Source organism: Parus major, chromosome 7 (genome assembly GCF_001522545.3).
Source record: "Parus major isolate Abel chromosome 7, Parus_major1.1, whole genome shotgun sequence".
Taxonomy (NCBI): Eukaryota; Metazoa; Chordata; class Aves; order Passeriformes; family Paridae; genus Parus; species Parus major.
In genome coordinates, this window is record NC_031776.1 from 24,443,362 (window position 1) to 24,458,072 (window position 14,711).

At 39.3% G+C, this 14,711-nt stretch overlaps 1 protein-coding gene across 1 annotated transcript in view; it reads right to left on the minus strand.

Annotated features, from left to right (window-relative positions):
- CNTNAP5 (contactin associated protein family member 5) overlaps nt 1–14,711 on the minus strand; it is a 276,352-nt gene that overhangs the window by 36,698 nt on the left and 224,943 nt on the right. The window contains exons 15-19 of the mRNA XM_015635016.3: nt 13,610–13,737; nt 13,260–13,430; nt 11,158–11,376; nt 5,080–5,319; nt 3,543–3,767 (exon numbers count right to left, since the gene is read on the minus strand). Of these exons, the coding sequence (XP_015490502.1) occupies nt 3,543–3,767; nt 5,080–5,319; nt 11,158–11,376; nt 13,260–13,430; nt 13,610–13,737 (983 nt within the window). The remainder of the gene's footprint in view (nt 1–3,542; nt 3,768–5,079; nt 5,320–11,157; nt 11,377–13,259; nt 13,431–13,609; nt 13,738–14,711) is intronic.

Here is a 14,711-nt window from a genome sequence, read left to right on the forward strand (position 1 = left end):
ATTGTTTCCATGGAGAGAGTCACCAAAACTAAGAATCAAAGACTTCTGAAAACATTTTCTAGTCAATATATTTCATCATATCCATATTGCATTTGATTATTTGCAGGAGGATAGGAAAAATGAAGAAAGGAGAAATAAAGTTTATTTCAACATCCTTTCTTTTAACATTTTTCTCTCCCATCATTTATTACCTTTAGGGAGCAAGGCAAAGATAATATTTCAAAGGTAACTTTGTGAAATTGTGTATTTGCAAAAATGTACAGTGAAAAACTAGCTTGTGAAAGAAAAAAGATACTCTCTTCTTGGTAGTATCTCCCCATGATATGGATAATTTCTTTGGATTGACTCACTGAGAAGACTAATTAGAGATGTTTACCCATTTTCTGTAGCTTAGTAACAGGCACTATAATTTGAAATTTCTACAGAAAGAGATATTAAAAATGCCAGTCATTACAGTACTGCTAATCTCTTGCATGTGGGACCAACAGGACTACATGAGCTTTACATGGACACCCACCTATAGATGTGTGCATGTATATGTAGAGATACACCCATCTATAGATGATACATACACATATATATGTAGCTGTAATTTAAAAATACATGGAAAGTTGGAGAAGTAAGGAAGATGCTCTTATATGCATACAATTTTCAAATCACATGTATGATTTCAAGGCATCAGTATTAACTAACGGAGGAAAAAATCCCTAAGTCATCTTTAAAATCATCAGCTTTTGAAACTTTACCTGTAAACTTCCAGGACATGAGTCCCTTGATCAGAGGTAAGAACAAACTCTGTGGTATGGAATATGTTCTATAGGTGGGAACTGCTTCTATAACTATTATACATATAAAAATCTACTAAAATCAGTAAGTTTTAGGAACTATTTCACACCTGACTGAATTAGACCACAGCTGCCTATACAAGTTCACTTTCTTATTAGCCCTTAGTATACTCTAACTATGAATAATCCTTGCAAACAGTTTCACTTCTTTAATGTCAAATATTTAACATGAGAAGTCAGAAGAAGGAAAAACATTCTTCTCATAGTCACTTTTATTAACTAATGATTTGCCTAGTTATTTTGTGGATAATAGAAGAGGAATAACAGAACACTTGAGTAGTAACTTCAAAAATTGTTACAGAAAATGAAGGATAAAATTATACATAGACTGTTCCTACATATTTTTTAACAAGAGGAAAGGGACTTGGGATCATGGGAAGGAGTATTACTGCTCACCTTCTAAGTGAGAGTGCCCATTCCCATTTCTCCAGGAGCCTAACCTTTATTTAAGCAATCAGCTATCCAGCAGGGACCTGCTGATGTCCTACTATACACTGTCAGACTCAGCAAGATTCCTTGAAAATGAGCCAATAAGAGAGAAGGAATCACACTCACTTTTAATGCTACAAAGGACATTGATATTCATAGTCCAGTAACTTTATGGCAAGCATAAACCTCTTGGAGGAAGAAAGAGTAACATATCTGAACACTATTTTCATTGGAATAATTTCAATTCCAACAAGACTGAAAAGTAAAAGGACATGAAATTTAACAAATTATTCCATTTGGGACAAAAGGCAGAGAATATACATGACTGAAATGACTGTCTTGTAAAAATGTCACAGAAGCATGCACTGAGTAATCCTGAAGGAGACTTTCAGGAGTTAACAAAGGTCAGCTAGTTATCTTAATAATTCTTTGCATACAGTGCTACACTTCATAGTCCAGAATTTTGGAGCCTGACAGCTCACCCTCTAAACAACTTTCACCACCATATTACAAATGAATAAAAAGAGGTGCAGATCTGACTGTTTGCACTGCCTGACTGTGCTGAGACCTGCTCCACCTAATTTCCACATGTACTGAGAATGCCTGTCTCCACCTAAGCCAAAGCCAAAATCTGCAGATGCTGCAGCTGACAAAATGAAAGGTCATTTTCATTTTCTCAAGCTCTCCTCCTGCTGAGCTGCTACAGGATATCCTCATATCTCAATCCCAACCCCTTCCCCAAGCCCTATTAGAGACCCTCTTCTAGAGCTCCACAATTATAGGTAGCTTATAGTGTATTCTATCAATAAAAGTCAATTGATTCATGTTTCTAAGGTCATTTCAGACTACTCTGGCAGCAATAAAGGTGATTTAAATGGATATTACATTGTGATTAATGTTAGGGCTATTTCCTATTGCCTGAGTGTAACTGAGAAGCAGATTCCAAGGTTTTACCTCAGCAGGGGCCAGCCTCCATCACCCTGGAGCTACACACTAGAATATTCATACATCTGAAAATCATAAACACTTGTCCACAGGAGCAAATTAGAGATGGAAATCTGGGACTAGACAGGAGAGGGTAAGGGTCACCTCAGTAGTCCCACCTCCCTGCTGAAGTGTCACTTGTTCAGGCAGTTGCTATTCCAGTTGCCCCTCCCAGGGATCAGGGTACCAATCCACTACCCCATGCCAGCCTCAATGCTATCCCCATCATGTAACCAAGAGAGAAACTACTGCAAACTCCATATCAAGAATAAAAAACCTGTTTTTTTATTTATTTTTATTTTTTTTTAATTTAAAATCTTCTATGGTTTCATTTGATGGTACTTGAAAGCTTAGTTATTTTGGAATTTTCAAGACTTCAGAATGGTCTGGGTCATTTGATCAAATCTACACATTCAACCACATTATAATAACTTTCTATTGTTTCACCACAGGCTACTGACTCACCAATAAGCTTATTCATCTTTTCCAGTGCTCCAGTGCCTGATAACTTTTGAAAAATTCGTATTTTCCCATTCATCTAAGGATGAATGTTTGTATAAAGTGAGTTTTCTGAAAGCACTGCAAGGACTCAGAAACCAGAGTTTTACTGAGAAGACAAAGGTCTATGCCCCTAAATTCTTTACACATTTTCAAAAAGTACCCAGGTCAAGTATCTTTAAACAGGAAATGGATTTACACCTCATGTTTCAGTCAATTAACCTAGAAAACTTTGACATATTCTGGCTTTGATATTCAGACAAAATGGTCCTATTCCATTGAAACAATCCAGTAAGGAGCAATACATATGCCAAGACAGAATGCAAAGTATAAAATGATAGTATATTTCTGCACCAAGTGCTCTTGTACATACATGGTATTTCTCATTCCCTTATCTTGGTGGCCTAATGGATCTCACTATGGAATAAATAGCAAGGAATTACTATGGTACAATCTTGCCAAACAGAAGTCAAAGCACATTTTAAGCCCCAACTACATGATTACTCAAAGACTGAATAGGCAAGTGTAGCACTGAATGCCAAATAAAGGGACATAAACAAGAGTGATGGCCATTTCATGAACTGAACACCAGGAAGTTGATAAAGTTGAAGACATAGAAATGAACTTAAATCAGTGCAGAATTCTATATTATTCTCCCACAAAAAAAAAAAACACCACCACCACCGGAAAAAAAACAAAACAAAAACCCACAAACAAACAAACAAGTTTCCAAATACTTTACAGATTTACCCTGTCTCCCTTGGGTAGCAAATCAAGACTACTTACCATTCTTGGAAAGAATGACAGCCAGGTATTCATGGAAGTAGGTGTTGATGTACAGCAGGAGGCTTGGAGTGTGTGCTGTGAGAAAGCTGAATGCAATATTTTCCTTGGACATGACAGCATCCACATAAATGGCAGAGCTCGAGGTGCTTGCATTCTTTGTGACAGGATAAGGCTCTTGGAAAGTATAGGTAACAGAAGTGCCAGCTTCAAATAATGCAGAAACCTCTAAAAGCATATATAAACCAAAGGAATTATTTCAACTACTGCATTTTCAGATCTCCCAGGTAGGAATGGACAAGAACTAACCACCTCAGAAGTAGAAAACTGCAAAACACCCTTGATTCAGCTGACATCACCCTTCCTTCACTTATAAAAGAGTGTGTCCTTCTTTACAGATTGTTTGTCTGGCACAGAGAAAAACAGAGTACGGAGATGAAAATTTTGGTGCTGGAATCAGAATTCCATGAGATGGAGCAGCCCAAATATCTGTCAGCCAATTACATGGTTTGTTCACCATCTTCTGACAGTGACATATAAGGCAATATTGTCTGTCCTTCCTCCACAATAGATTTGTTCTTTCCAGTCTCCTTGTTAAATAAATTAATTATTAAAGCAACACCTTGACCAGAGACAGCCAGTAAGGGAAGCTTTATTTAGGAGCATCAAATGAAGAGAAACATCAATCTGTGCATCCTCAGATCCTTAGTACTCAAGCTTCTGTTTTCATTGAACAACTAAACTGATTTACAACAGCAGATGATGCAGCCCACTTAGCAAACCTGTTGCATTTGTGAGGTAGGGGACAGACATGGAATTAAAAAATTCACACTGCACCTTGCTGTTACTGAGCAGTGATTTTGTTAGTTCCAAAAAGCATGTTCTCTAAATTAGGTGCACCATGTTTGCCCTGCTTTTTTTCTGGTGTTGACAGCATCTCCTATAAGCCACCAGAAAGGTTCAGTGAGGACATGTTCACCAAAGACTGAACCATGCAAATCAGTTTTCTCCTGAATGCTTCATGCTTATTTGAAAAATTTCTTAACATTTGGATGAGTTGTCACAGGAATGGAAAAAAAAACCCCATAAAAAACTACCTCTTTTTGTCACATCAATGCTCTAAAACTTCGTAAAGAAAAGCCTTAAGGATTTGTTAACATGCAGAAAAGATGATGAGGTTTACAAAACAAGCAACCTAAACATTCAGACATGGTCAAACACATGTTCTAAAAAATTTCAGCCCTATTTCCTGATGTCTGAGGATAGTTACATGCAATGGAATACAGGAATCATAATGGCATAGCATGGTAAACTTTATTCGTGCAACTAACACCATTTTAATTTCTGAAGCCAACACAGAAGCCAGCAAATGGAGGTGTTAGAGCCTGCTTAAGATAAACATTTAGGAACACTGAAGGGACAGCTGATAACAGAACATCTTGAGCTGTTGGGACACCAAGCTGACATGGGTGAAATGGTGCTGTAATTCAGAGTTACTGCACAAAGCACTGAAGTGCTGGGATCAAAGCTTGCTGCTTACCTTCCTTGCAGTAAGGCCCTTCATAGGCTGAGTTGGTACAGTCACAGAAGTAACCAGTGTACTTCTCCACACATTTTCCTCCATTATGGCACAGGTTCCCATAACTGCTGCAATGTCCTGGGCATCCAGGTTTAACACCAGGTGTCATTTTAGCTCTCTCCTCCAGGTCAAGTTTCTGTCCATTTAAATGCAAAGATCGAATACATCCCAGAAAGCCCTTCTGTCTGGAAGCTGTTCCCCCTGGGAAAGAGAAAAAAACAGAGATGCACTCATTGGTGAGTCTGCACAGTAATCAAAACCATGAAGTTCAATCCTGAGGTACAAACATGAATCCCCAAATTTTAAAAAATATTATATATCAAAGCATACAGTGGCAAAGGATGACAGATGGGCAGCCCTGGAAACTAAAGGTGTCTCTCTATTTTTATGAAAGAACTAGAAAGCTGTATGTGACACTTTATTTTTGTCATTTTTCTCTTTTTTTTGGCTTATCTACTGCCCTGTCTGGCATTGAAACCACAAATTCATTTAGAAGCAAGATTAGCTTATCTTATGTCTGCATATCACCAAGTACATGAAAAAACCAAAATGAAAATGTTGGGGTTTTGTTGTTTTTTTCTATTTGTTGCTTTAGTACAAACACCCTAATCCCACCAGCAGCAGAGTTACACATGCTGATGAGTCCAGATAGCAGGGATGAATCAGGTTCAGCACCAGCCCTGCTGGCTGAAGGGAAATGTCTTGAGTCTGAATTTATGTGCAACTGCCCAGCCTGATGTGTTTTATGGCAATGGTTGTTGTAGGCCTGAAACACGAGTTCAGCTCACAGATGTCTTATTTATTACAGTGGTTAAACATAATTGCATTTCTTCCTGAAGACCAGACCTGTATGCAGGGGGGAAGCTCAGTCTCGACAAGCTAACTAACTTCATATCTGTCAAATTAAACTGCTAACAGCGTTACAGTGAAGGCACTTTTCCATAAGAGGTAATCTCTGAGAATGATAATAATGATGATTGTTGAAGTTCTCTATGAAAAAATAACCATTTTTCTTATCATATGCTTTTTCTTGGCAGTTGCCAATGTTTTGCTTTTGAAGATACTGCAATTTTGATTGCTGCTAGGAAATCTAATTCTGGTTCAGGAGTTATCAGCATTTGCAGACTCTTAAAAGCTAGCTTTATTGGTGATTCTCCTGCAAAAGTAGTATGAAAGAAGTTATTATTCCTCTGTAGAAGTTGTCTCTCTTTCATTGTGTATGACTTAAGAGATTACATCACTTGATAAACCCTAGCAGAAGAGCATTTGTTTTTTTTCTATAAATTAATTAAAGCAAGACTTCTGCAAACTAAAGAGAATGCAGCAACAGTCTGAAAAGCCCTGGTGTTCTACTACACCATTCTGTCATACTTTTCTTTCAGGGACACTAATAGCAGAAATACTGGATGTGAATTAGAGTAATTGAACTACAGACAGCATGCATGAGACACATTTGTTTCATGCTCATTTTATGATGCCTTTCTCAGAGAAAGAAATATTTTCAAGTTCCTCTTTAGCCAGCTATTTTTCTCAGATGAGCAAAATGTTAGCTCACTTATTTTAAATGCCCTCTGAGGACAAGAATCAGGCTTTCTGCATTTGTTGTGCTGCACACACAATCCTTTTGTTTGGAGATTTTCTCCCAAAACAAAACATACCATATAGATTTTTCAGTAAAGTCCATGTAAGTAGAAATGGGATTTCTCCCTTTAAGGCTACTGGTTACTCTGTTTTCTTTTGCATTGGAGGCCACCACAAATATTACAAGGCTGAATGACAGTTTCCTTGCCTCTTCTCTGCACAGACACAAATCCCAGCTGTAACATATAAAAAATGAGTAAAAACTATTGCTAACTGTTCTATGGATGTCATGTTTATTGCACTACTCATATTCTTATTGCTCTCTAAAGCACTTTGGAAAACCATCTAAAGTTTCTCACTCTTCTATTTTCTGGCAAGTATAGAGCTTAGCCCAGACCAGCTATATGATCCTAGATACACACAGCATTGATTAAGCAAATCTATTGCTTATTTTAGGCAGTCTTCTTCAATTGGCTAGACCTAATCTTCATATACATTCCTGAAAAGCAGAGGAAAAACTGAAAATAAACACACAAAACTCTTCCTCAAATTAGGCTTTGCAGATTCTTCCAAAGTAGGAAGCTTGATGGACTAGAGACTTTAATGGATGAGACCTAAATGTTTTATTCAGGAAAACAGATTTTAAATAAGCCTAAGGACCATGAACACCAAGGTTAGGGGTGTATTTTGCTGAGTGGAGATGACAGTCAAATGAGCCATGCTGTTTTCAGCAATGTGTTTATGCAACTGAAATTTTGTGAGGGGTCTTTGGGAAAGGAAGAGAGAGTCTGAGAGGAAGAGAGAAGCTCACAACTGAGTGCTCAAGGCATAGTTTGGTGTCAAAATTGGCTAAATAATTAACATTGTAGCAATGAGTTGAGGATTTGCTTTAAAAAAACCTGAAGGACTTTTTGTTAGTAGAAACTGGATTAGGGAGGCTGAAAATAAGTATTAGGAACATTTGTGTAACTGATACAAAGAAAAGGAAAGGGCAGAGAAGTATATCAGGAGCAGAACTTGCTATGGTGTTCCTCAGAAGACCTCGAAGTCACACTTTTTAGTCTCAAGCTGAAAGATACTCAAAGCATGCAGGATACACAAAGAGTTAGGCATTAATTCCTCCTCTTGGCCCCCAAAATATTCCAGGGTGCTGTAGCAAACAGCACCAGGTGTTTTTCCAGGGTGTCTACAAATGCTTTTAAAACTAACAGCAGTAAATAAACTCCTTCTTTTCCTATCATTCCTTCTGTCTGTCTCCAGAAGTTTCTCAGATGTTGACTTTCTCTGGATTATGCTGCCTTTGGACTGTCTACAACAGATGGAGGAGATTCACCCAAGGATTCATTCCTTGCTCACTTCATCCCACAACAAAACCAGGAGCCCAAACACTTGGCTTTGCTAATTTCCTAAATGTACCAAGCACACAGCACAAAAAACTTCTGACCAAAGCTTTGTACATCAGATTAATTTCTCAAGATTTTTATTTTGCTTCTCTGATGTTACCAGTCTGACTTCAAATCCTATCCTCAAAGTGGACTGGGAGGACAGTCTTTCCCATCTCCATGATGGAGTCTTGTGCTCATGCCTCCACCAGCAGGTAGGACATGGCTCCATCTCACATTACACCGCAAGAGGAGATGATGACACAACTGCTCCAGGACCACAGGGAGAGCTGCACTATACCAAACCAGATCACACACACTGAGTGCTGAAAATGACTGTCCACTGAAAGGAAGGGGTTTTGCCTTCCCCTTCTGAGCACGTGATTTGCTGAACTGGCTCGGTACTGGACAGTTCGGTGCAGTTGATGTTAGCCTGCACATTTGTTTGGAGTTTGCTCCTTCTACTGTAATTTTTTCAAATTTACACAAGAAATCTGGCCAGGTGCAAGGATATCCATGATCTCACTATAATTATTATGCAGCCAGAAGCAGTTAGATACCCACTAAAAGAAAGCAAGAAATGGTTTTCTAACTCCTTTCTAACTGCATTAAAATCCAGGCTTGTTTGAATGTAGTGGCAATGCAGTCATTTTTCTCTTCCACTTCACAGACACACAGAGCTATCTCAAAAGCCTGCCACACACAGTCATTAAGGCTGGAAACCCCTTAATCACTGTCAGTATGCAGAATGCTGCAGAGACAAATATGTTGTGGATTATAGAGGGAGTAGGGAGTAATATTATGTGCTGCTGCTTCTTTCCTTTTTACAATGGCATTCATACATTTATTTTTCAGATGGGTTAAAACTCTCTCTGCATGGCTGAGGTATTAAATCAGTAGCTTTTTATTATAAGATTCAAATGAGACTTTCAGTAGAGACAAACTATATCACATCTGTGTATTGCTGGACTTCTGCCACCTTTCCCTGGAGCACCCGGGGACAAATAGTGCCAGAATCAGGAGGCTGCCCAGGCTTCCTGCTCTTCTGACAGCTCTCAGGAAAACTTAGCAAGTCACAGATAATTTTGGCCTTCAATATGGCAGAGTTAAGGCCTGAAAAAGCACTCCCAAACTCATTTGTTTTTCTGTCCCTTTTGTTCATGGTTCAGTAGAAGTGTGGATGGACAACAGAATGCAACCTATTTATTGCACAGTGAGAACTTTTCACCTCTTGGCTGAAATAAATACCTATATCCTAGAGTTTTCTGTAAACACTCACTACAATCAGAGTGCAGTCAGTTGGAAGTCCCTGTTGGATCAGCTGTTCCAGCCTGTTCCTTAAAGCACAGCTACATTCAGTATGAGGTACAAATTCACTTCTCCATCAAAACCAACAGGACCTTTTTGGCAGAGCTGCTCCCCATCCACTCAATCCCCAGCTTGTGGGGATGCTGCTGCTGCTCTGCAGCAGGTGCAGGGCTTTGTGCTTGTCTTTGCTCACAAGGGCTGCTGTTGGCACATTGCTCTGGTGAGGTCTTTAACTACCATGGATTTTCATGACACAATTCATCAATTATGTCACTTTAAAACCACCATGAAATTCACACAGGTAACCTGTTTATTTTGCTGAGGCTGAGCAGCAAGCTTACAGGCAGATACTGCTTTTCAGATGTGAGATGGTAAGCAGTTTATATATATGACATATCTAATAGATGACCTATGATAAACCCATCATATTTAGTCCTTTAAAAAGAAACAACTAAAAAACTGCAAAGTCTATTCAGCCACTACATCTCTAATTTTTCTAACTGGAAATGGTATTGGCTGAATTCCTCTGATGTTTCTAAGGTCTCTGGCAGCCCAAGCCTGCTGCCTCCCGGCCTGGCCTCCCACAGAACATGTTCTTAGGATCAGTGTAGTATTTGAAAAACAAGTAATTAGCAGTGTGCTTCATACCAGAAAACAGAAACCTTGCATTGTGACAGTCTTAAGCCTCCCTTCTGTGAGTTCTTCAGAGAGCTCCTCTCCAGCTGAGTCTAACAGAGATCATTTCAGGTATAAATCAACAGCTGCGTGGGAAGGACTCCTGACATTGATGCAGCCATATCTATTTATTAACAGATTAATTCTTTATGTTCAGAGCCCAGTAATTACTGCACATATACACAATAAAAAGCTCAACTGAAAAGCCTGAAAGCTACTTAAGTATAAGGGTATGAATATAGCAGTAAACTGTATTAAAATGCATTGACAGACTGAAGTTTGCTGCAGCATTTCAGCTAAGTAAAAAAATCCATTTTAAGGAAGGAATCAGAAGTTACCTGAATGGCCCTGCACAAGAACAGTTACATCCCACTCCATCACTGAGCAGATTACTCAGAAAGTTAGCATTTGAATACATAAAAGAGAGAATTTCCTTCATAATCCATCATCCTATTATTAAATATAAACTAGTCCCAGTACAGGTTTCTTGTGTGAGGGCAATAAATAAACAAAATAAATGCAGAGATTTTTCTTTCCTCTTTTAATTTTCTTCTTTTTTTCTTTTTTTCTTTTTTTTTTCCTGAAGAATCACTTTCAGATAGAGCACCTGTATTTGCATTGACTGTGTTCATACTTCTCTCACTCATGGTCTCTCTAGCCAAAAAGCGGTTTTGGTAGACATGCTGAACGGAACAGACTTTAAAGACCATAGTGTCTTCAGGCTTTGCCCCAGAAACTTGTACAACAAATTTTTGACTTTTACAATGTGCCTAAAGAGAAAGGTCACATTTTTTACAGCATTTTATACAGCCAGTGTTGCATAAGAAGAAAGGTTATCAACACTTTGGCAATAAATACATTTCAAGAGTTTGACCCTAAAAACACCATCAAGCACAGCATGGTTAAACTACAGTTTGTGCTTTGAGTGCAAAGAGAGTTGTTGTTTGGGTATACCTCATGTTGCCTATGCAGGAGCAGAGGAATAGAAAGCAGAATCAAGCCACCACATGCAATCATAACGGTGAGATAAGAGCATTCATCACTGAAGTGTATGAAATACTGTTATCTACAGGAATCCTTGGGCTGTCCCTACCTACAAATAACTGGCTGTTGAGCTGCAGGCGGAAGTGTCCCTCAGCAGGGGCCTGCAGGACCTTCTTGGGGAGGCTGTCCACCTGCAGAGAGGTTTGCTTCAGGTTCCTCTCCGCCCGGACATAGTGCCACTGGTTGTCATTCAGGGGTGTTGGAGACTGCACCGTGGCTTCTGTGGGGCCATTCCCGACATCTATGGAGAAGGTGATCTCCTTGGGGGCTGGAACAGATAAACAGAGATGAAGAGGAAGTGAAGGTCTGAATTAAATTGTGGTTTTGACATCAAGAAATCTTACATAAATATAGGGTCCATTAACTTTTATGTCAGCAAATAGTACAGGATCATTTACCTCCCATCTCCTACACAGCAGTTTATACATAAATTTAAGCCTGCAGCTTCACTGTTTGATCTCTGCTGTGATTAGGCTTGGCTGTGGGTACCCATCTTTTTTCCTATGAAAAACATAGTAATGTTTTCTAGTAATCTAGAAATGGCACTACTCTTTTTGAAGTGCCAAATCCTGCACAAAAGTCACACAATGGTCCCAAAAGATTTTGGACAGAAAACGATAAGTTTAGAGAAAGGATGAGGATCTTTCCAACTAAATCTTTCAAAATGCAGATAATTAACCATTACATAACTTGGCTGCACGTGGTACAAGAGAATCCTACAAGCATTAGTCTGCCTAAATCTCACCCAAGATGCATGAAAAAATAGATGAAATAATAATAATAAGTGATCCTAAACTCAAGCTGTATATGTAACAAACATCTAGAAATAATAAGGCTCCTAGAAACAGGACAATAGTTGAAAAACAAAAGCCACATAAAGAAGTCCACCTTGCTCTGCTGGAAGCCTGAAAGGGACTAGATCTTTTTAACATTCTTGCTACTGATTATTCTCCTCTTCCTAAAACGGTAAATGGACCGCAGAGACCAAGAACCAGGTCCAACCAGAAGGTTGTGAACTGAAAATTCCTAAACACCTTGCTATTTCAAGGACAAAAAATTTGATAGGTCTGGTTTTGGAAGCTGCTTCTTAGACAGTTAAGATAGGAAATGGTCCATAGGGATAGACAAGATCTATTCTGAGCCCCTGGATCTGCTGGAAAGTTGTTTCCCTTTGAGGACCTGCTCCATGGAGCTTCCTTGATACGAGGCCTTTAGGCTGCAGATTCCGTCTGGCAGCAGGAAGCACAACAACAAACTACTGATGAGAAGCCTAAGTCTAAAGGATATTTTCCCAGACTTTTAAATAACTCATTTCTCTAGGACTGCAGATGTAACACACATCCAGAAGCTATCACTGAACAACCCTCTTAGTTTACAGTATTTGTTATATTTGATGCCATTTTTACTTCTGTATCCCTGAGAATAAAATACTGAAGTACAACCAAATTGGACCTTGATGTGCAATTAACAGTAAATCACACCTCATTACCTTGTGATAATCCGGAATGACATTTACCACTGGTTTAATGAATCAAAGGGTTTTGTTTCATTAAATTAAATTTTATTTTGGGGTTATTATAAGCATATTATCAAATGCATATCACTCAGTTTGTTTTCCCAAAGCTTGACAGAATTTGGAATATACATGTCATATTTCATGTCAAAGCCACCGTATTCTTTTGTCACTAATAAATATTTGAAGTCATCACAACAGGAGTGAGGCAAAATGTCACTAATTAAATTCCCTGCTATTTTCCTTATACACTGAGTAGCAGTTGCACCGCACTCAACAGATTTTGAAGTATTCAAGATCCATTACAACTGTGAATAACTTATCTTTCATCAGTGTCCTGTCCTTCATAAACTCTCACCTCGTAGCTGCATTGTCTTGTAGAAAAGACAATATTCTTACTCTAGCATGTTAAAGAAAGATAAATCTAGCCATAACAAGATTAAGTGTAGTGATCAAGTCTATACAGGAGAACTCTGGCAGGAGAGGTAGGTTAGTCTGGATAAAAGTCTTTATATCTCCATCTTATCATCTCCAGGCACCTCTAGCCTTCTAAAGATTGCAGAAATTTTGGCATTCCCAGTTCTCTGCATGTGTCAAATTGGTCAAAAACACCGAGATTTCTGAGCAGTGAAACTTACAGCTTATTTCAATTCGTATGAAGTCTTTAATCCCTAGGTTTTCCAAGAATACCCCGGCTACGGCGGTAGTTTTGAAGAAGAAGGAGATGTCCGCACTGACCTCGGCGTGGAGCGTAGGGAAGTGCAGGTAGGAGGCCTCCGTGTTGAAGGAAGCAGCATTCCAGAACTGCCCTGCAAACACAACCCCCTTCTCTATAGTTAATTGGCACAGGACAGCAGCTGCCAGCTGCATGTGGAGAGCCACCTTTTATCAGAGAAACAGTTTTTTTATAAAAAAAAAAAGACAACAACAACAACAACAACAAAGGAACATTCTGTGCCTATGGAAATTGAGAAGAGCTAGTACTCACTGTCTCCATAGCAACGCAAAGGGCCGATTTTCCAAGCAGCCTCAGAATTTGATCTGTTTGTATCAGTGATCACAATCTGAGTTACAGGCAGATGGTCTTTGAAAGCAAGGAGGCCAGTATCATTTGTCCTGGATTTTAATACACAAACAGAAAGAGAAAGATTAACCACAGACAAACCCCCTAGCATTCCTCATGCAAGACAATATTTAAAAGATGCTTTCTTAAAGACCTTTTGCAGAATTACCTGGAAGAATTATGAAAAGTACACACTGTTTAAGATAAATACATTCCCATGTATGCTCTGTGTTCATATGCAATACCAATGAAGACACCATTTACATGATACTGGCTGGGATGGGCTGTAAATCCGCTTCAGCTGTGCAGAACAGCTGTGCAGCTGAGGAAGAGCACTGCCATGCTGACTAATGGGCACGAGTGTAAACTGGGCTCTACTGGGCTCCTCAGCAGGATGCATTTGCTGTGGATCAGGTCTAAGTCCAAGTCTGCATTTCTGTAAAGTTAGCTGGAAACAGATAAGGCTGTTTTATGCTGGCTTTATGCTTTACCCGAGCGGGAAGAGGACAGGAGGTGCCTGATCCAGCACTCTGTTAGCAAGGGGAAGCCAGACAATTACTGATCCAGCTTCAAGATGGCTGGGACACAACTGACCCTGCACACTGCAGAAACAGCTGAATTGGCAGAGTGAGTTCGGACTGCATCGATCCTTTGCAGTGCACGTCGGGGGACATTTTGCTTCAGCAACTGAATAAGGATCTATTGCATTGTCAAACTTCTCATGTTTGTTTGTTTAGCTGGGCTTGCTCTTCAGCTGTGACTAACTTACACATGGCTGCTACTAAGGAAAAGAAAGATTGATTTTTAAAGGATAATTTCCTTGTTTTTATTCTGAGTCAGCTGGACAAAATGTCCTCAAAATGCAGCGTGATGTTTTGTTGCAGGTCCTTAGGCTGAGTGAGTGGCTTTGGCCATAGCAGGATACACAGACATGCATTCATCCCACTGCACTTCATGAACTCAGCTGAGTCCCTCAGGCACCAACCCTGACCTTACCAGAGCAGAACTGCCCTTCTGTGGTCTCTCT